This window comes from Scophthalmus maximus, chromosome 8, assembly GCF_022379125.1.
Source record: "Scophthalmus maximus strain ysfricsl-2021 chromosome 8, ASM2237912v1, whole genome shotgun sequence".
Classification (NCBI taxonomy): Eukaryota; Metazoa; Chordata; class Actinopteri; order Pleuronectiformes; family Scophthalmidae; genus Scophthalmus; species Scophthalmus maximus.
Window position 1 is genome coordinate 18,510,768 of NC_061522.1, and position 23,018 is coordinate 18,533,785.

The 23,018-nt window shown below is 47.4% G+C and overlaps 1 protein-coding gene across 4 annotated transcripts; it reads right to left on the reverse strand.

Moving 5' to 3' along the window:
* Positions 1-226: 226 nt before the first annotated feature.
* On the reverse strand, positions 227-22,751 carry ccdc85al (coiled-coil domain containing 85A, like). Of its 4 annotated transcripts, XR_004794359.2 has the most exons (5): positions 21,961-22,751; positions 19,564-20,647; positions 18,509-18,545; positions 3,645-3,702; positions 227-1,404 (listed from the first exon to the last, which is right to left on the reverse strand). XR_004794359.2 is itself a non-coding variant. In XM_035638116.2 (4 exons), the coding sequence occupies exons 1-4, from the start codon at positions 22,204-22,206 to the stop codon at positions 1,386-1,388; spliced, it is 1,407 nt and encodes a 468-aa protein (XP_035494009.1). In that variant the 5' UTR covers positions 22,207-22,751; the 3' UTR covers positions 228-1,385. The 4 variants fall into 4 exon arrangements, 3 of the variants coding, with proteins under 3 accessions (XP_035494009.1, XP_035494010.1, XP_035494011.1); XM_035638116.2 differs by lacking the exon at positions 18,509-18,545 and having other exon boundaries at positions 228-1,404; XM_035638117.2 differs by lacking the exons at positions 3,645-3,702; positions 18,509-18,545 and having other exon boundaries at positions 228-1,404.
* Positions 22,752-23,018: the final 267 nt, after the last annotated feature.

Consider the following 23,018-nt stretch of genomic DNA (forward strand, 5'->3'; position numbering starts at 1 on the left):
AACTTCTAATCACACATACACACTAACCAAAAATGTTAATTTTTTATTGAGTTTCCCATCAGCTGAAAAACAACGTATGTACTTGGATCCTTTTTTTGTCATTGCTGCTGTATGTGACTCATTGATTCCCCCCAACCTTAAAATTAGCTTTATGAGTCCAATGTGACCTTTGACCAGGGTCAAAGGTCAGCGCACACTCAACCCCATTTCAGCACACTGAAAGAAAACCTTAACAAGTGATTCACTTTTACATAAAGAAGTCTGTTTATTATTTGATATATATATCATATGCATCTTGATATAATAGTTCTAATACCAGTAAGACAAAAATAATAATCATATTATATATAGATATAGATATATATATATATATAGAAAACTAATCCAATATTCTACTTTTTACTTGGACTTTACTTCCTTGTAAAAAACAACATGGAGAAACGTATAATCGACTCCCCAGCTATAATATAGGCGCTTTAAGGGAGCAAAGAATATGATACAAAAAAGAAAAAATGACACCTGCACATTGCATCTTAAAGAACTAGAACATCTGTCAGCAGCTAGAAATGTTGACCGTCTCGGTTTAAGACACAGGAAAAGGTTGTTGTTGTTTTTTTCTTTGCGAGAACATCGTTTTTTTTAAGTTCAGTTGTAATGGCTGATAAGGTTTTTACGAGGAAGGGGAGAGGATACGATGGCGATCATGTGATCGGCTGGAATTGGAGACCGGGAGACAGAACATTAGATTACACCGGTCTCGTTATACACTTTGGGTGATGAACGTCTGAAGATGAAGGGAGAGGAGGGATTGAGTGGGAAGAAAAATGGGACAACAGTGGGGAAAGATGAAGGATATAGAATAGAGAGAGAGAGAGAGGGAGATTCAAGTGTAGCAAAATAGTTAAAGTTGAGAACAGCGGGGTATAGAAAGTTTCATGTATGTGCTTCTCCACCAATGATCTACATTTGTAAACAGGGGGTAGCAGCACCAACAGTCCAGAGTCTCTTCCATCTCTTCTCAAGCCCACCCCCCTCCATCTCTCTGGGTGCTCTCCGGGAGGTAGCCGTGTCGCAGTTGGCAGGGAGAGATATCCACTCAAATCCGATTGGCTGTGGCAGTCTTCAACGGGTTGTACCGACCGTACTGATGGCGTTCTCTCAGGAAACTCCCCTCCCCTTGAACTCTCGATATGTAGAAACAAAAGAAAATGGAGGCAGGCCGTTTCGGGGCTGTGGACATGGATGAGGCCGTGGGCGACAGACCGCGTGGAGCCGTGGACAGCCGCACCCGGGGGCCCTTGTGCCTGTCTCGGCCAGAGACGCAGGAGGGCTGCGCCGCTGCGACCTTTCCCTCTGTTTGAGGAGCCTAACTGTCCGATTTGGGGTCAAGACGAAGCATCGAAGCTGTACGGGAACACAAAAAGAGCCAGATGAGCATGTTATTAGAACAGTCAGACTTTTGTGGTGCATTATTGATCGCCAATTCAATGGAGATATCCATCAATATCACAAATGTGGTTTTATAGATTCAAACTAATTGTACCGAATTATAAGTGTTGGTCAATAAATTGAATGGTGGATATTTATAGACACAACGCATGTCAATAATAAAGGGTGGTTCCTCTTTTTAATAAATCATCCATCACATCAGTCACAACCTGAATATCCCACGGTGCTTCCTTGCCAGAGTTATGCTCAAATCCTGTCACTGTAACATTTAGTCTGATTACATCTATTTTTTAGTGTGTAGTGAATTACAAAGTGCTCAAATATAATGCATGTAAATAATAATAGTGGAGACATTATTCAACAGTATTGCGTTATGGTCGTGAAGAATCTTTGGGGTTTTGTTTTGTTTGTGCGGATTGACAGGTTTTTCATGAAGAGTTTGAAACGTAATCGCAGCATTAAATTCACCTATTTTCTCGTGTGAACCTATTGGAATGGGCCCAGCCTTAGGTGTATTAGATTCAAGATTACACCTCTCATTTAATAGCTTCAACGGGAAGTCTGGCCTTTTTTTTTAATGCACTCTTTGCTGGATAATTGCCTGCAAAGTAACAAGGCACCGCTGATGCTCGGCATGGCAACGCATTACCCTGGAAGCATTGCTCAACTTCACGCTGATTAATATTTAAGCATTACCTGTACAAACAGATAAGATTCCACACATTTTTTTTACAGCAGACATTTGAATTAGCGTCAGTAATGTGTTCATTCAAGTCGAGTGCGAACCTGCCTGGACTCGAACCATCACAAATTCAGAAACATTGACACCTGCATTTCTTACATGTCACATGTAAACGTGTAAAAACGCTTATTCATGTTGCTAGATAATTGAAGGTCACCTGCCTCTCAAACCACCACGAATACAGAATCTAATCTTGAAGGTCACCTTTTTTCTAGGGTTCGTACGATAATCCATTAAGTCTGCAGAAGTAAATCTCAATATGTTTTTTTCATAAATGGATCCAGACGCTTCTACGGCACTGGAGCACGGGGATTTTTCTCACAATCTGGCACCCCAAAAGATCTTCATGGCCCATTAAGTATTAGCAAATGATTTATTAATGACAAATAAAGCCATTAGTTACAACATTAGTTGCAACTGAAAGAGGCAGAAAGTTTGAGGGAAGATTTCCAGGCTGGTGCGTTGCTCATCAGCGGCCGATCCTTCTGTTCCCGCCTGCGTCCGTCTCCACCACGGCGGGGAGCCGAGGGACAGCCACGGGACCCGGGCTTCAGTCTGCACTGTTAGCACATCCTCGTTGCTTTTACTCTGAGCCCACAAATCATCTACTGACACAAAGTACACCTTCTTCCTCCCCTCACCTGAGTCACTGATATTTTTGCACGAGGTGAAGTGGGAGTGGGCTGAAAAAACTGCAGCCGCAGAAGTGGCGATGGAGTGGAAACACTAATGAGAGGGAGAAGGAGGAAGACGCTCGAAATCCGCCGCAGGATAAAAGTCACAGAGAACGATCATCGCGGTATGTGACGCGTGCCGTGTATAGACTACATGGTACAGTAGCGCGTGCGCTCTGCGACAGGAGTGGCCAGAGGGGCACGGCTATCCTGCATGGGGGAGGTACGTCTTGTCTTGCACTCATTAAATATTAACACAGCCATCTCGCCCTCCCACTGGGGCCTGATTGAAGATGTGGGATGGCACACGGGGACAGGATAGGGTCACCTCTAACTCTGTAGTCCCAGTGTAAACCCACTGCGATTACACCCGGGCCGGAGCAGGCATGCGAACACATTACTCACGTGGGGCCCGGGCCGCGGACAAAGTCGTAGAGCGGCCGTGCAATGACACGCGATCACAACAGGGTGTACTTTGTCGATCGCCTACCCGATCGTCAAGAGAACAGATTGAGAACCTTTCCTATGCTGTTATTGCTTACGATAAATCACATGTACCCCCCCCGAGCCCAACAATGAAGTGTAAATACGTTTCAAGACTCCAGCTAAAGGAAGCGCACTATACGCTGCAACAGAATAATGGGAGCAGATTACAGGCTTGTGGACCCTTGTGGAAAGAGCAGACAATGACCTTCATTGGCCGTTCCTCTTCTTTCTCAAAGACTCTAATTAACACAAAAGGGGTCTGTAAGAGCGGGGATGGCGGGTGGGGGTCTTACCTGTCCCATAACTTGACATTTCTACAGTTGTTAGTGCAGCAGCCGGCTGATATCAAAGCTGTGACAGAAGAGAGGAGAGGAAAGAGACGGAGGATTAGACGAGTTTCAAATGCATTGTTTTGACAAAAGGAAGAGCGCCTCATTAATCTGTAATGATTTAGAGCCGACGTCTGTCTGTTTACACTGACAGAACAAGAAAAAATGACTCGTGAATAAAACATGCTGATGGAGAGCTACCAGTTCTCGTCAGGAGCGGGGGGGGGGGGGGTAATATATGTTGTAGATTTGGGGAGAAAATGATTGTTTTAGAAAATCACTGCACCACTCAAAAACCAGACTGAACCATACATGGAGAATTAGTTTGACATTTTTTGAAAATATGAGAAGATGGATACCAGTCTTATGTCTGCATTGCTAAGTAGCGAGACAAAACCCTGAGGTGATAAACTTGGATCAGCAAAAGGACAGGAAGCAGGGGGGGAAACTCATTTGGCTATGACTGTGTGGTGTGACCAACAACAAATTTGCATTCATCCGCCAATCGCTGCAGTACGTACACTGCTTACTCAGCACAAACATGCAGATTCTCTTTCCAATTGCAAGTTACATCTCATTAGAGGTAGATGGATGGTAAAAATGTATAGAGGTAAATGTTAAAGCAGCGTCAAGTCTACGGGCCAACACTTTGTGTCGCGTGGAGCGGCATTTACAACTTCTCCACATTTCCCCATCGTCCGTTTCAATCAGTGCTGCAATGGCGCAAGTGACAGCGGGCAGAGCGGCAGCAACCTTCACCGGGTGGCTACATGAGGAATAATGGTGCTGTACACACACGCGCGCGCACGCACGCACGCACACACACACACACACACACACACACACACACACACACGTGCACAACCACAGCCAGACAGATTTATCTCCACTTTAATCATCAAGTGTGTCAAATCTTCGACTAAAAGATAAAATGGAGGAAGACAAGGGGGTGGGGGGGGATTGACACACTAAACAGCTTTGTCCACTGAGAGTTCAGTCATGTGTAAGACATCACACTGAGCTTTACTGCCCTCACACACAAGACGGGCTCCTTGAGTCCATGTCGAGTCTCGACACCCTTGGCCACAGATGGCCGTGCTGCTTTATTTCTGCCTCTCTCGAAGAAATAACTTGCAAAATGGTGGTTTGAGTCCAGGACATACAGTATTTGTAGTCGCACTTCACTGGCTTTTTTGAGCACTTCTGCTCAGGACTTGGTTAGGTAAAGAAGTAGAAAATGCCTTCGCCTCAGACAGGCCTCTCTAAAAAAGAATCTAATATATACAAAATACAAAAAAATCCATCTTTTCCCCCTTTGCCCTTCAAAACAATTCCTTTATTCTCGCTCCCCTGCTTGATAGAGCTCTCCGTCTCTCTCTTTTCCCTCTTCACCGACGGCTTCCTCCCCACGAGTCCATAATCGCGTTTTCAGCACATTTCCTCTCCTTGGCACGCCGACGTCTCACATTAAAGATTCATGACGCTCGTGTGACCCACCAAGTTCTGCGAAGGATTCCCGAGGCCACCTTCACCTCCACCTGCCCCTTCTCCCTCCCTCTGTTTGCCTTCGTGGGACGGGGGGGGGGGGGACGCAAAACAGCACGGAGAGATATGAAAACTCCTTTGGAAGAGTCGGGGGGGGGGGGGGGGGTGCAGCAGTGGGCTGCTGGAGGGCATTTTCATTTGGAGGTCAGGGTGTGTGAAATGGGATTGATTTCATGGTTAAAGCAGAGCTGCGCAGACCTGTTCGAGAGCAGTAAATACACGATCGCGTGCGTCCCGCTTCCTCTGAACACACAAACACGAACCCACTGAAAGTCCACCAGATGTGTAGCCGATGGCTATTTACCCAATACATTTGGAGGCAGGACTTTTGTCTGAACACGCCCCGACGGATCGATGCAAACACCGAGTGGTCCTGCAATGATACCCCGGCCGTTTGGGAAAGGGGTTTCGGGATGATGCCAGAGGACAAAAGAAAAGGGCGTCCCGCGATCCTTATCCCGACTCTAACAATGGAGCTCTGAATTTGTGCCGGTTGTATCGAGACAAATTTCAAAATCAGGCCAATTACCCCCGCAGTACAATGTGATTAGTTCCACATGTGGTCCAGGTGAATTTCCGCAAGACACAACTGGTTAGTGGCCCTCAGCTCCTGAGAGCAAAGACTTGTCTGGCGCGTCCAGATTCATTTGCGAGCGCGCCTGAGACTTTCATCTGCTATAATAGAGAGTGATGGTTTGTGGCGGACGGACGGGTTTTTAAAAGGGAAATGGCTTTGATGGAAGATGCGTGTCGCTGAGAAAACGAGAACACTGCTAATTATTTATAGGAAGAAAGAAAAAAACACAAGTAGCCCGAGCCGAGCGCACACTTCTTATGCTCTCCACTATCGTGTGCTATCGTACTAGGATACACGAAGCGCGTGGCAGCATAGCTACTTTGTGCATATAGCCTCCATAACTAACACGCGACTACAAATTTAGCTCACCAGAGAAGAGAGACAGACTAAATATTTCTCCGTTGTTGTTTTTCTAGTCCTTATCTAGACATACGAACAGAGGTGCAATATCGGGACATCTAAGCCCGACATTGTTTGGGGCCCTCAGGTGTACAGTAAAAGGGGCCCCTGACGGTGCCTCATACAGTTCACACGTTGCTATGACAATCCTTACAGGCACAATATAGTGCACGGCTGCTGCCCCGACAAAAGAGAGCCGTGCTGTAGCCAGTGCCCACCGTGGTCTGCGTGTGAGGCGTTTATGGGACATGTGTAAATTGTGGCTGCAGGAAATAACGTGGGTTACGCTCTCCCCGTGTGAACTACATGCAATCTTTCAATGCCCGCCGGTCACACGCTGCTCCACCCACCACCTCAGGTGAATTCTCAACCCGTAGGAGACACATACAAACCTATCTCTGTCACCTTTTCACATTTTGCTCCTCACTCCTTTTGTTGAAAATACTCAGATGCGCGTGAAAGTGAATTTATGTTGCTTATATATTCATGCAAAACGACTATTTTGAGGCCAAGTGTCTTCTACAGAACGTGAGTAGTTCCAGGTGTGTTCCAGATGTTTTTCCAAGATGAACACATGTTGGAAGGACCTTGTCATCCCCCTGCTGTGTGAAGGGCGGCGTCCCCCTGCTCCTGAGCTCGCCTGGGACGTCCGGATCCCTTTCAAGCACGGTTGATATTTTTGTCTCATTGCTTTGTCATTCGTTTCAGTCGGACACCGTGGCCGCTCCGACACTCACAGGAAGTGTGACGTGAAGACAGAGCACTGCGGAAGCATCGGCCACGCTCAGACCAACAGCCGGTGGTGGGAACAATGCAGTTTGTTGTTCAACCTGTCACGCCAGGTCGCAGTCTCAGGATTCAAGCCTCGACCGCTCGAGCACAGGGGCAGTGTAAAGCTTAAATGGATTTGCTGTCTGAATGTCGGCAGTCACACACTCACAGGTCACAAGATTACAAACTGCTGTCTCGTGGTGGAGCAGTCCTGTTCACACACACACACACACACACACACACCAGCCATATGCCAAAAATCCAGAGGATCCCTCTGTAGTGAACTCGATCGATCTCGTTCTGGATTCTTACCTTGCTCTGTGACCCCCTCCAAGGACAGAAACAGAGTGAGAACACATGCAGCTCACTCGGATGGCATTTGTTGATTCAGTTACGGGCAGGGTGTTAAGACCAAAATTGGATTTAACCGGATGTGAGGGATGTGTGGAGCGGAGGGGTTGCGTTGTGGGTCAGAGAAGGAGTATATGGATAATGTGATTACTCCAATATAATGTGGGGCCTAAGCTCCCTTAAATACCACCTGTGTATATCAGAGCTCCAGTGACAGACTAAATTTGCTCACAAAGAGATGTGTGAGATTGGTTTGGGAGAAGCTACTCCCACAATGAATAAATCACTGTAACGAACAATGAACCCTTTGCCCTCCGCAAACAGACACCAATTATTAACCCTATAAAACTCATCACCATGCAGTTCATGGAAGAGATGCATGGCCATGAGGGCCGAGTAAATCAGATTTCTCTTTCTTTCTTTCTTTTTTTTGGACGAAAAACACGTTTTGCAAAATGATTCAAGGAGGCCGGGGATCCGAGCAATGGCAATAAAGCAGCCTCACACAAAATTCTGAATGACTGCTGTATAATTTGTTAAACCTAGTAATCAAGTTGTTATTGATGTGCGAATCAAGGCAGTAAACACGTGAACCTGCTCTCCTGCGGGCTGCTCGTCTCTCACTCCTCCCCGGTCGGTCGGCCCTCCCCGCACCCTCCCCGCCGCACTCCGTCTCTCAACTTACAGGATCAATGCAAGGTAATTTCACATGGCCATTCCCTCAGATCTCCTAAAAATCTGCCACATAAATAATTCACGCTGACTGGGCAGGCGAGCCTGTGGAGAAGACGCACGGTGGATCAGTGACCTTCCGTTTAGCAGTCAGTCAGACAATCAGAGCGACGGACGGACGGGCAGTCCGTCGGTCGGTCAGCGAGGACGCCTGGCAGGAAGTCCTCTCAACGTCCCTCAGGCGGCTGCAGTCAGCGCTGTTGTGTGCAACTCTGGAGCATGAGGGGAAGTTCTGAATGCATAATACAGAGCTTATGGGTGGCAAACACACACACTCACTCACTCACACTCACTCACACACACACACGCGCGCACACACACACACACACACACACATGCACACACACACCAAGAAACAATATGCAGGGTATTTGTGGAGTCAAGTCAGCGTTTGGTCAGTAGCTAACAGTGAGTCACAGAAAGGCCCGGCCTCGTGACGCCAAAGTCGATACCACTTCATGTCTGGGGAATTTCGCCTCTTTGGTCGTTTCTGCTGCAATAGATTGTATCAGCAACATGCTGATCGGCTACGCCGGTTATCAGTTGACGGTTGATCAGTTGTCAGTAGGTGGAGCAGAGATCACGGTGGCCCGTGATTCTTTTTTTCGAATATAAACGTATTTTTACTTATAAAAGTGCTCTGATATTTTCTGCAGGCCTTATATATGATACAATAGTCACTGTACTATTTTGAGATTGACAGCATGTTGGGAATGTTGCATAGCAACATATATAAACCCATACATCACACATACATCAACTAGAACCTCACTAATTACCATATTATACCTTGTTTGTTCAATGCATACACAGAGATATAAAAGCGATCATTACTTTCATACCTTGAGTTTTATTCCACTTTTAATTCCCATTCATAGTAATTACACATTAACTGCCCATTTCCCACTTTTCCCTACTCTTCATATACTCCTTCATCTTCATCATCCAAATTCAAGCCAGGAGTCCAGTTAAGCCTCAGGCTTTCAGCAAACAGCATTCACGCCTTAACTTCTTCAGAAATGGCCTTTTCTAGATGTAAATGCCTATCTGTAAAATGTTCTAGGAAGAAATTGGTCACACATACATGTTATTGGTAAAAAAATGTTAAGTTAAAATGCTCTTTTTCTGTATTTAATGGTGATAAAAACTGGCTTATCGTCTCAGAAACCCTGCCTACAGTTGCTTTAATCACACACTGATCATGCTCCCACTTGTTATCACATACGTCTATGCAGAGAATGAAAAATACACAAAAAGAGAGCTAGGCCTGCCGTCGTGCTGCCGCATTGTGACGTGTGTCTTCTGACTACTGTGTGAGCACTGTAATGAGGTGAGTGATGCAGCAGGTAGGGACAGGAATTAACTTGACGCCCTGGTATCTGGAGCGCGGCTCACTCTGAGGCTGGAGACTCACTGGAGACTGTGGACAGATGAGGCCGGGAAGCTCACCGGAGTAGAGCAGGGTAATTGGTGCCCTGTAGACTGATGAAGCCTACAAGGGCTATCTGTGTTCTTTGTTTGTGTGTGTGTGTGTGTGTGTGTGTGTGTGTGTAGGTGCGCGTGTACGGCACGTGTGCAGTTTTTTTGCTTTTCTGATCTAAAGGACATCGATACGCGTCTACATCAAAACAGAGAGCTCACTCATGCAACCGCGCGCAAACTCGTGCAAGGGGGGCCGAGGCGTCGCATTGCATTGCGAACAGTACCAGGAATTCGTATGTTTTGCAGTAATCATATTACATGCTCATTTAGCATGACGGATGGCTGCTGAAACTTTAAATCTCTGTTCCAAACTCACGTGTGCGCGCCCACATTTAAACACAAGAATGCGGAGTGGGGGGGGGGGCAAGCGCAGAACACTATAGGGAGATTTATATAAGCGGGTGCTGTCACAACATCAGCCCTTGACTCTTCTTTTGATTCTTTTGTCGTCTCACGTTCAAGCCCCCGCATCATCCCGTCACATTCTACAAGGGTCCGAATTGTCAGTCGCACTGATGTGGCACGCATTCGCCGCCGCGATTCTCAAAGGTGAATTAAATATTTAAGCAGGCGTTTGCAGGATAAACTGCATGCTGTTGTCCTATTTTAACATGTCACCACCCATCACTCCTCAGTGCTGATGAATAATGGAACAGTATGTAGGGGACTGCGGTGTGTGTGTGTGTGTGTGTGTGTGTGTGTGTGTGTGTGTGTGTGTGTGGGTGTGTGTGTGTGTGTTTGCGGCTCAGAAGGGCGGGGATGAGATGCAATATTGGTAATTTCACTAGCAGTGAATGATGTCAGACTTTCAGGCACCCCAGAGTTCTTTGCTGCCTCATTTAGCACCAAGGGTCTGCATTTAATGACTTCTCGTCTCCCCCCCCCCCCCCCCCCCCCCCCCCCCCCCCCCCCCCCCCCCCCCACAAGCCTTTCGAACATGTTTATACGTTGTCAGACTGTCCTGTCTCTATCCTCCTTAATAAGAAAAAACAAAGCCTCTTGTACTCGTCCAGTCCTTCACATCTAGATAGTAGTAGTGCCATGTATTGTGTCAGGTATTAAAATGTAAATAAAAAGAGTTGAGGCAGTTTGCACAAGTACAATGGGATGAAATATACGTTTCGTCACATAGAGCCTGAAGGATGAGTTGACATTAACGCTGGTGTGCAGTGCCTTTGGGTTTACATTGAGGAGGTGTGGCGGCAAGAATTTGCATTTTCCTGCTCTTAAAATACTACCCACGTCTCACACAGCTCTTCTCACATTAAACAAGTGAAAATAAGATGTATGGCACCGCTATACGGATTTTAAAAAACCCTACATCCCATTATTGCAACTGGAACATAATGAAATATCAATATACAGTAAAAGCTGTTTGCACCTCAAATTTAGAGAAAAGGATTTTAAAAAAGTAACATACCAGCACACAGAATTATCTCAGGTACAAGCTTTACCTGCAGCTAAAGCTCTCAGAAAGCCAGACGAGAAAAAGTTAATGAAATGTACCTTTTGCTGTAACAGTAACAGGGAAATGAGCCAGTCAGTCTGGAGCAGTGGGGTGTAATGAGATCGATTCCAACATCTCCGAGAGGAAATCGACCAACGACCAAAAAGACATCGCGGAAAGAGAACTAGTGAGAGATAAGGATATAAATATAATGGCAGCGGTGCCAATCACTTCACGTGGGTGAGATAAGCCCGTTCATCCGCAGTAATTGGAGCTGCACACGTGCCCCGCTGTCAGTCTCATCAGACGAGACATTCCATCAAATGCACATAATGCGCAATATGGGCAGGAGATAAATGTATCGCCCCAGGAAATGGATAAGTACATCCTGGGTGTTGTGAAAGGGGGGAGATAACGACGTTGTCGGCCGCAGCACTTTTGACATGTTGTGTCTACGATATGTTATCGCACTTTTCTATCCCTCTGTTAACAGATGGCGAGGCGGGGGGAAAAACCCTTCACAGTGATGGCAGCAGCAGAAGCAGCTCAGCGCCGCTGCTTGACCGCGAGATACAGACTCAGTGCAGACGGGCAAGGATTGAAAGTGAGAGTCAATCTCCTGATAACGTTTTATCATCCAATTCATCATTTATCAGAACTCGGCTGCTCATAATGTGGATTAGTTGACCAGCACAGAAACTCAATACATTCAGTTGGGATTTATAATTTTTGAGCATCTGTTTCCTTGCACTGGAAGGGGCAAAATGATTTCATGTACCAAGAGGGGAACAGGCAGAACAACTTCAAAATGGGCTCAATTTGACTGATTTTGAAAGTGACTGGCATTTATTCGGATCTGAGACCGATTTCTGAATTGATAAACACATGTACAGAACAAGGTGAATATTAGAAAGGTCCAAAACAAGGTTTGTGTCTTTTTTTTATAGTGTATACATCTGATCTGGTCAGTTTGGGTTTCTCAATTGCAATTTAGGGAGCGAACAAAAAATGGAACCCTAATTTTTGTAACTCCTCTTGTCTGCGCGGCATTGACTGGTATTCCGACAGGCGTGTCTTACGTCGGTGCGTTGTCATTTCGGCAAGTAGCCTTTTCTTTTTAATGGAGACAATGAATGAACTGGTTCATTTCGTGAATTCCATTGCCCCTGCAATATCATTATCACCGACTTCAGGTGCAGCACTCCGATGGACGTCCCCGACGCTCAAACGGAGGAGAAGAGAGCAAGCGAATTGCAATTAAATATTTTGTCTCCTCCTCCCCCTCATTTTCTACTTGTACTGTTCGATGCTGTCTCAACTTCCCGCAACTGACCTGATCCACGAAAAAAAAGTGTTTTCACATTGCAGATGATGGACCGAACCATGCCTACAGTTTGGCCCGTGGTCCGAGGCACCTTTCACACCTGTGATTTTGGGTTCGGAATAAACTGAGAAGTCGGAAGATCTGAACCAAATATGGGAGGTGCGGAAGCGTCCTTACACTCGGTTTTATTATTTCAACATACCCTGGATTTGTGAACCATGGCCACAGTGGCACCCCAACCCTATTGAAAGTTACTCAATGTGCTTTGAGTCGTACAATGGAGAGGTAACAGAAAGATATCTCATATTCACTCCTGCTATTGTCCTCTTAATGTTCCTTAGCGGACCCACTGAGCATGAACAGGGATTTGAATAACTCACGAACCTCATGCAAGTTATGACTGGGGAAAAAAATAACCTCAACATGGACGTTACTTCTTACTGTAGTCACACAGTGAAACACCTGAAAGGCGGCCAAACATCCAGCTCAATGAAAGCCCGCCTGCAGCACACCTGTCCGGCTCCGCTCTTCTCCTTCACTTCACCTGATCACCTGACACCCTCCGACTGCCGGCTCTCAGCATGCCACACGGCTACAGCTGAGGTGAACGTAACATGGCCAAATGTGGTCACCGCCGGCGACTTTGGGACCGACGGAGGTTCCCCCCGGGCCCGGTCCTGCCCCTCCAACGTGGCAGCCACTCAACTTCCAGTTAATTACCTGGCCTTGCCAGCTAATTTCCTCTCAGCTCAGTGGGCCGCTCCCCATTGGCACGGCGCAAGAGGACAAAGACTGTTCTCCGTCCCACTGGGTTGTTCGCGTGTCTACCGGATGACTGGGGCTGCTGAGGAACATTTGTCACATTCCTCCAGGGTTCGGGCTGGAGCGACGCTAGTACATGCCAGGCAGCCTCTTTCATAACTCACACAGCCACTCAGGAGCTGCCGCCGATGGTGGTGGTAGGCAGCGTTTGGGACCTTCCCTACCACAGCTAAGTGCTCAACATGTTCATATTCCGATTGAATGATTTCTTTTTTTTAAAAGACATTTCAATATTGGAGCAGACAGAATCTGTGCAGGTTCATAATATTGCAAATGTTAATCTTGGCTACATCTGCTCTGCATAATCCGTTCACTATTCTTTCCCTAATTTGTAACTTACCTGGTCAAAAGCAATGTTTGTTCTCTTGTCAGAAACATTGCACACTCCCCTTACCGTAGACATTGCTCTTTTATCGTGAAATGACCTATATGGGACCAGAAATAAGTCTGTATTGTACACAGCAAAGAGGTAATAAATGGCCTCATTCAGGAGGAGAATGATGCTGACGTGCGGCTGGAATTAAAAATGACATTGATATACACCAGAGGCGGATAAACAAAAAGCTAATCATGAATCATCCTCGGCTAATACCCGCTCTGATGGCCTATATGCCAGGGGTGTTTGGGATAATTGATCTCGAGTGTGATTACAAAATTCAAATGTCATGAAGGCATTTAAAGGTAACATTTTCCTCTTTGCCGAGCTGCGATGAAGACAGACACCTTGAGAATCGCAAATCTTTTTATCTCTGGGGGTTTTTGACCTGCTCTCATTCCTCTGCTGTCTCAGTTGCTTAAACGTAAGAGCTGATAGAAACTGGTCAAACTTCACAACACCACGCCTATTTAGAGGTAAGTAAGAATGAAGTAGTGAAAGGTAAAGCCGGGAAAGTGGCAGCACGGATGAGGCGGTAATAATACTAATCCATTTGAGTTACTGCTGCTTATTCCGCCCCCAAATCCATTCATGCCATGCAGCTGCATGCAACATTTGAGTTTCCCGATGCCGCGTACGGCTGTGCGACTTTGCAATTCGTCGAGGGGACGCGTTCCATCCGACGCCTTGGCAGAGGAGTGAGGAGGAAGAGTGGGGACAGAGGACGACGGAAAAGATGTGAAACACAGAGGAAGTAAAGTCAAAAAGAGAAGGAGGGCAAGAAAGCAGCTAATAATCCACTCAAATGCTTCCTCGACCCTCAGCTCAGCCTGGCAACAGCACATCCTCCGGCCTTTCTCCAGAAAGAGGGCTTTGTATAGTTTTCTGTCTGTCAGACAGCTGGTTGTTTACACGGGCGGCCAATTAGGATGGAAGGAGAGAGGGAGAGGAGGAGAGGAGGAGGAAGAGAGAGAAAAGAGAGAGAGAGAGAGAGAGAGCCTGGCCTTTCTAAGTGACAGTAGAAGGGGAGAACATTATCTCCGGCCAAAGCCACAGTGCTGTGTTTTGATTGGCGACAGGCGACAGGCGACAGGCGACAGGCGACAGCACTTGGAAACAACAGCCGGAGGCGCTGGATGGCCTGAACTGATGCTGCAATTATGAAGATAAACAGAATCAATGAGACAAAGCCATGGTTTTTCGCTAATTCAATCGGATATGGTGTGCTCAAGAACGGAGGAGAAGCACGCTGCCAGTGTCCCGTCGCCTCCCCCCGAGTCGGAAGAAACACCAAACGGAGTTCGACGGGAATGCGCATAAAGCTCACCAAACAATTTGCACAAAGATTCAGTCTCTGTGACAGAAGAAGCATATTTGTATAATCGACTGTTACACTAAACCCCACCCACGGACAGCGATTACCCAATCATAGCTTAGCAACTGTAAACAGGCCTGACAGGCCTGTCGGGATTCGACTTCTCCCCATGCTGAAGTGGGGAGCATCTAGAGTTAGAGCAATGCTCTGTATTTAAAGAGTTTGAGCGGTGTTGTTGTTTTTTTGTCCCTGTCCTACAGCAAATGTTTACAGCGCCATCCCGCACTTAAACACTTAACCCCTTCAGCAATTCCAGCCAAACTCAGTACCTGTGACAGTGCTACGTTTGTCAAACTCTAATTCGAATTCTCATTTGCTGGACTTTAAGGTCTTCGGCTCGCTGTGCGGTTCACGCCGCCTTGTGATTGGGAGTCTTTGTGAGTTCACACTGCACGACTGACTGGTGACAGGGGGTCGCACACAACACGATCTCTCACACGGGAAAAAAAAAAAGAAAACCCCAGACTACGCCATAGTGCTGTGTTTCGATTGGCTCTAGTTATTGCCGATTCGTCTAGACATTATGCCTTCTAAGCTGTTTTCAAACATGAACGCCGGACAACGCATATGACGAAAACGCAGCAGGGGATTGTCCGAGATCAGGCGCGTTCACAACAGCGGGATAATCTCTTGAGCATTTTCGGTGGCATCTGGGTAGAGCAAGCAGGGGGCGGGACATGGTGGCAACTCCGCCGCGGAAAGCAGTGTTCCTGTCATCAACGCGCCTCCTCGCTCGCAGTGAACCTCTCGGGATCTCCACCTGCTGCAGTCTCCCATGGGCCCACTCGGACATTCTCCGGAGATTTCACTATAGAGGGCTGCCGGGGCGAGTTCCGTAGAAATGTCCAGAGCAACATCTCCAGACATTTGTGCTCTCACGTGCGGCCCCTCCGCAGAAGTTCGGGGAAAATGTCGGCAATTCATACATGTCACGAGACATGTGGTTGGAGGAGGCGAACGAAGCGGCGATGTGGCTCCGATCTGGGCCTTCTCTCGTCATCGAGTTCCCAATTCTGTTGAAGAGTTCGCAAATCGGGCCAGTTGTGTAGTGTGAACTCGGCATTGATCGACTGGCGAGGATGCTGACTTTTTGGCCCTTGGTGATGTAGCTTTAGTCTCTGTCTTTCATCATTATTGTATATAATGACAGCAATGACGTTATTACATTGTTTTGCTTTTAATACAGAATTTTCAACCAACTCACATGGTTAGCATCGTGTGCGTGTGTGTGTGTGTGTGTGTGTGTGTGTGTGTGTGTGTGTGTTAGTAATGTTGTGAGGACTTAGATGTGTGCACACTCACATCGTGAGTCCCAACATAAATCAATACATTTTATATTTTTTCTTTTTTTGGGTTAGGGTAAGTTTCCAGGAATTAAATATAACTCACTGTATTGTCCTCTGAATTCATGGGGACATGACCACGTGTGTGTGTGTGTGTGTGTGTGTGTGTGTGTGTGTGTGTGTGTGTGTGTGTGTGTGCGTGTGTCCCATTCACTGGCATCACAAGGGCAGAGGTTCTCCCACACACTGTAGTGTCTTCTTTCCCCCCCCCCAAGCGGCCTTCCTTTCTCCTTCCAAATCATCTGAGCAGCTTAGGCTAATATGCAGAACTTGTGATTGCTAAAGCAGAAAACATGATTAGCCGTCTCCCCTTTTTGAAAAAGACCCTCTGCAGTGCAGAGATCCTATAAGTGAAACATCACCCCTCCACCACAGTGTGATGGCTCATTATCTGTCACTAAGAGGGGATCCCATGGACGGGGCAGATATTTTTGATCTGGGTCATCGCTGAGCTGAAGGTGGCATTGAATATAAGGCTCAATATCACGGTGGGCTTTACGGGCCCATTATTTGATATGGACAAGACCACATTTATTGTGTTTATTAAGTGACATGCAGTCATCTCATCTCTGATTTATGCAATTTCTACTCCCTGTATTCTCCAAGTTACACCACTAAATGATTTTCTTGATCTTGTATTGCTGAGCGATTAATTCAGTTTTTTTTTCTTCTTCTAGAAGAAGAAGAACTGAATATCTCACGTCATGCTTTAAGTTATTTTGGGGCATTCCTCTCTCCCGGCTGCACATATAACATAACACGTGTGATAAGCTTAGCAGACGCAACAGCAGATTGTATTAAAAGGTTACAGAGGTCAGGGGGTTTGTTTTGCTTTCATTTCGGATTTTGGCAGAAATTTAAATGGCCTTAGCTCCAGCACTGTCGAGTGTCACATGAACAGGAGACTTTCTCCTGAATAAAAATCCTACACCACTACACTATCCCTGGATGGGACACAAATCACACGCACACACACACACACACACACACACACACACACGCGCGCAAATACATAAAAAATGAAATAGTACTGTGCAAAGGGCTTAGAGGATAATCCAAGCAAGTGGAGTGTACTACATCGTCACAGGAATTAATTTCCCTCCTCGTCCAAATAAGGACATGGCAGTTGGGATGGGTCAGTGTGAGACACACACACGGACATTTGCACAAAGCTGTTCTCTTGACTTCTCCTGTCTCACAAGCGTCTTTCTCTGCAGCTCTCCATCTTTCTTATGACTTCTTTTCTCCATCGCCTGTACTGTATTTGAATCCATCGGCAACAGGCAGCTGGGGGTTTTTTTTGTGTCAGAAAAAAATGATTCTCGATAGTCTCATCTTGATCTAACAATTATTATTTTATATTAATATTGAGTGTGACACAAGGAGTTAGGGTCCTTGTCAGGTCAGTGGAGTCATGGTGGTGCACTGGAGACGTGTTCATGTTGGCAATGAAATAAACATTCTGACAGACACCAAAACTGCTGTCACACACACACATGGATAAAGTCTTTATGGATTGGTTAAAGGCTATTTGGTGCGTGAATTGTTGACAACAGTTATGCCACAGTTGGCAAACCACCAGGCCCGAGGGCCAGTGAGCGCCCGGTGCACTCAAAACATTTTCCAATTAAGGATTTGTGAGGCATTAATGTGCCATGGCCTTTTTACAGACATCGTATGGGTTTCAGGTTACGTCAAGATTGAAATCTCTCACAGAGCTGCACGGGCAGCTGAAAGAGAAACAAACAGACAATGATGCAAATCAAAGTTGCACATGTCTTTATAATAATCCAGCGCAATCCGTAGAGATTGCGAAAGGGCAACAGAGATCCTGTTTCCCACTAATCTCACATTTACCACAGCTATCTTAAAGGAGTACTCCAGAGATTTAGCCAGGTTTTTTTCTTTTATTTGGACCATTTTGAACTCACAACCCAAACTGTTTACTGAAAGATTAGACATAAATGAAGCAGCAGAGATATCATGACTTTTGGTCTAAAAAAATGGCTTCAGTCCCAAAACACTGCATTTCCCATAATGCAACTAAAGATGGTCTCTTCATTAGAACCGCGTTTGTCAAATTCCACAGACGCAGTTCTAACAGAGGCTTGCTGTTGAAAGTCTAGAAAAAAAATCTCCAAACTCAAGCTGAGATAACCCTGACGACATCGCTATGACATCATCAGGGTTAATCTCGCTGACATTATGAAAGTGCTTTCACAGTCTCAGTAGTGCTCCCTGTAATTAATAAACTCATCTTCATGTGTAAAATCAGTGCACTTGCCTGTTTAAGGTCATCTTAGGTTGCGTTCACACCACACCTGAAGCAGAGTTTTGAGAGATTTATGAGATTACATATAAAGTCAATGCCAAGAAATGTGCGTCTACTCGCGGCAGGTGGTGCGAATGAAGAATGAAGCGATGGCACGTCATTCGCTTCACTAAATGGCTCCCTCTGAAACCCGTAATTCAAGTCTTCCCTTTTTGTCTATTGTCTATTTAAATTGCAGACACGTGAACCTACATAATCGATAGGCATAAATGACTGACCGTCCATTACTGTAAATATAGCAACAACTCTCCAATATACCGTGGAGTAACTGAAATCCTTCCTGTAAGCGTCCGTGTACACTGTTTCTGTTTCTCTTGTAATTTCGGCCTCATGTTGTGAAGTCAGGCTGATATTTCACCTTGAGGAATTTGTCCTTTAGCTTCACCCGGCTCTGTGCCACTCAGCACTTTCTCCCCCAGAAATCATTATCAGCCACGGTGGGGTATTTAAGCAGAAGCCAAGTTGGTACTTTGATATTCCTCCTTGTCTCGGACAACCTCAAGTCCCACTGATCTCATTGAGACGGGCAGGGCTGCAGCAATTCATTGTCTACTATAAAACGTGCGTGCGTGCGTGCGTGCGTACGTGTGTATACATATATAGGTATAGGTGTGCGCCAACAGTTGTAATGTAACACCACAAGCTGAAATCTGGATCGTTTGAACTCGGATACAGAACACGAGAGCAGGAAATACATATTTCTGAGCCCCTTGTTTTTTTCTCTCCCTCTCTCGTCCACTGAGCCAACCCACATTCCTCTGAGATGCTGAGAAAATCAATAATGCTGTACATTTGACAGCAGTCGGAATAAGACGTAGTATTATTTTGGACTCAATCAAAAAAAGAAGAAGAAGACAGCAGTGAATTTCTGGTTAATTTTTCCTGAGGAAAAAAAGTCTCTACGAGAGAAAACATTTTGTGTGAACTTTTTGTGCTCGGGATTATCACATGCACCCACACAGGAAACACACTCACACACACACACACACACACACTCAGACACCTACCATTCATGCCGTTGTAGATACTTCGATGATGCGGCGACAGCTCGTCTCCAGCTGGCCTCCTCTGCCCATCTCGCACAGGGCTGCCAAACTTCACGTGGTCCGGGCTCATACTGTACTGGTGCCTGTGGGTTTCGGGGCTGCCCCCCGGGACCACGCAGCCCTTTTCGTGATGCTCACTGGTCCCTAAATGTGCCTGTCGGAGCTCGGGGCTCCCGCAGCCTGTGCTGCTGATGCTGCTCCTGTGGTGCCTCTGAAAGAGCTCCCCGCTGCCCCCCTGACCCAGGAAGTGCTGCCTCTGGCCCAGGAGGAGATCGGAGCTGTGGTGCTTGGGGTGCTGCTCAGGACTGCGTCGCCCCACGTTCCTCCCGTATTTCTCCGGGCTGAGGCCCCGCATGGCCCGACTGTGGTCAGGCACAGATATGGAGCCGCAGCGGGGTCGGCTGAGCTGGGGCAGGGTGTACGGATACTCAAGGCTTGTACTCCGGTGGCGCCCAGCTGGGTGGTCGGGACTGGACATTTCCCTGTCACCTCCTCCTATTCCACTAATGCTGCTACACCTGGGTTTATGCACGAGCTCAGGGCTCCTTTTTTCCCCAGCGCTGCCAACCCCACCAACTCCCACAGCCAGGTGAGGCTGCTTGTGATGAGGGTGATCTGAGCTGTCAGCGCTCCCAGCACTGGAGGTGCTGCTCCCGTCCCCCACATCCCTCATCAGGAGCCCCTGCCCAGGCACCAGCAGCAAACTATTCTGGCTGTCTATGGAGTTGCGGCACCCTCCCATCCCCACTCCGCTTCCACTTCCTCCACCGCCCCCTCCTCCGCCCGCCACTCCCTTCTCCTCGTCCAGCAGCAGACACAGCTCCTTCAGCTCCAGGTTCTCGCGGATGACCTCCTCCTGTCGAAGCTCCAGCTCCTTGAGCTTCTGCAGGTAGAGGGTCACCTCTTTGCGCATGATGCTGGCGCTGTATCGTCCCAGGCGCTGCCACTCCCTGGAGACGCGCTTTCCCTTCTGACGGTCATCGTCCAGAAAGCAGCACAAGTCGCGCAGCTCGCGGTTGTCCTCCTGCAGCTTCTGGTTAATGTCCTACGAGGAGGAGGGAGGCAAAACACAAGAGGAAGAGAGAGATGAGTTTAACTGCATCAGGGAGCATCATAAATTCAGACAATGCTAATCAGCACAGAACACAAATGTGTTGTCCTTTGGTATAAAAACAAAATACTTTTTCCTTAATGAATTTGCATTCCAAAGTAAACCGCTGCAGCCACTGTCCCATTTCAATCCACTTCGCTGCTCTTTTAGATATCAGTCAAACGCTGTGTGCAATCATAATGAAATGAAATCCTAATCCGCTCTGTCTTTCCCATAGAAGCGTTGTGTACCGTTCAATGTAGAGTACATAATGTGGATTAGAATGCTCTGCAGGAGACAGAGAGACCACACACAGAAATAGGACTGGGTTAGGGCAGAGAAATCATACGCCGTGAGCATTTACTTAAACATAACTTCTTCGGCTCCCTCTCCCCCCTTCTCTGTCATCCTGTAAGGATTTAACTCTCCCCCGTCCTCCCTTTCCATCTCTCTCTCTCTCTCTCTCTCTCCCTTTCTTACCCTCCGGCCCTTTCTGTGTAATTAGGCAGCTTGGATGGGCGGAGAGGTGACAAGGTCTCCATGAAAAGGCGAACGATCCCCATGTGCTTCATCTGAGGCCATACCTCAGGCTTTATCTCAGCTGTAAACATTGTGGACACTGTGCCATCTTCTTCTTATTAGTGGTGCAGAAAAACGAAAAGCGGTGGGTAAAGGTTGCTGAAAAGGAAGAATTGTTCTGCAAACACGTATACTCTCAAAGCGAATGCCACGTTGTTCTCAAAGGGCAAATCCTCCTGCACATGTTGCAGATTTATTTGCAGGATCTCTTTGAGGAATGTGAGGTGTGCGAAGAAGACGAAGAAGAGAGAGGAGGTCTGGACGCCAGATCTGAGCGCTGGCATGTGAACAGAGCTGTAGATTTACAAAAAGGGATGTGCCCTCCTTTGCAGTATTAGGAGGATTGTGATCTCTACCTCACTGGCCTGCTGTGCATTTACTTGCCCTGTTGTTTCATAAGCTGATTTGCAGAGATATGGGCAACATTTTGCCATCACTTTTTGGTCACAAGTATCCTTACAATTGATTTTTAAAAGCACGAATGTGCAAAAGTTAAATGAAGGTTAAGGATGAATAGAATCCACATCAGATGCTCATATGGGCCTACACACAACGACACGATGAACTTCAATGACACCACCTGGTGCCGATGCTCTCTCCCTCTCCCTACTTGAACATGCCTCCTGCTCTCAGGTGCGCTCCAAAACCTATGAGCTCATCCCTCGCCGGCGTGCGCGCCCCTCCCTCACCTTCAGCCCCCGGATCTCGTTCAGGTGCAGCTGGAGACTGCGATTGACCTCCCGGATGAGATTGCCGTGGTCCAGGATCACGCTCATCTTGTCGGCCTCGGAGCGCCGCAGCCGCCGCACCAGGTCCTCCCTGGGCCACTGGAGCAGCTCCTCGTCGGCGAGGGCGGAGATGTCCTCCGCCGGACTCTCCGTCTTCGCTATCGACAGCTGAAGCTGTGGCTGTGGCGGCGGGGTCGCCTTCTCCATTGGCGCGGCTCCTCCGGCACCGACAAAGGGCAGAAAATACTCGGAGGCTCGTCGGCGACCTCTGCTCGCATCCGCTTCCCAGTTCGACTTTTACGCACGAAAAAATAAAATAAAACGGTTACCGTTTGGAAATCAGTCGCATAGTTTGGCCTTTTTTTTGTCTTTCTTTCTTTCTTTTTTTTTTTCGGCCGTGGCTCCCGAGACTTCCACTCTCTCCTGTAAGAGCAACAGCTGACGATGCCGGCTGAAGCAGCGCGCGGGCGGGGGGGAGATTCTCTGCCGTCTATCACTGCAACATCGTCGCAGCCGATGATGGAGTCTGTGCAGCAACACTTGCAGTGTGAGTTTTTAAGCCTCGGTCTGGCATCTGAGATCACTCCCGGTGGGAAGTGATGGGGAGCTCCGCGGACAGACACCTGCCGACTGCAGGTTCGGCGCACTGCGAGGGAGAGAGAGAGAGAGAGAGAGCGAGAGAGAGAGAGAGGAGCGAGCCGGCTGCCCAGCCCCGCAGAGAGAGAGAGAGAGAGGAGGAGGAGGAGGAGAACCACCACCACCCCCCCCCCCCCCCCCCTCTCTCCTCCCTCTCTCTCTCCCCCCAGAGGTTTTGTGCCTGCCCAAAAAATACACCTTGGCGACAGCGCCCCCCAGTGTTCACAAGTGATCCAAACAGAAATGCGGATTCACTTTTAATTGAGGTGGGAGTCCCGGATGTTCCACAGGCGTTTTGCTGGAGGTGTGTCTTGATGTGTGTTGCATGCAAAACGTTCTGTCACGTTCTGCCCATTAAATACAAGCATAGAACGCAAGCAACA

What these genes read in the sequence shown, in the direction of transcription:
- ccdc85al (XM_035638116.2), bottom strand. Translation starts at nt 22,206, where the DNA reads ATGGAGAAGGCGACCCCGCCGCCACAGCCACAGCTTCAGCTGTCGATA. An exon ending in ACGAGATCCGGGGGCTGAAG is followed by an intron (nt 20,648 to 21,960) that starts GTGAGGGAGGGG and finishes TCCTCCTCGTAG; the next exon opens with GACATTAACCAGAAGCTGCA. An exon ending in TATCTACAACGGCATGAATG is followed by an intron (nt 3,703 to 19,563) that starts GTAGGTGTCTGA and finishes CTTCTGTCACAG; the next exon opens with CTTTGATATCAGCCGGCTGC.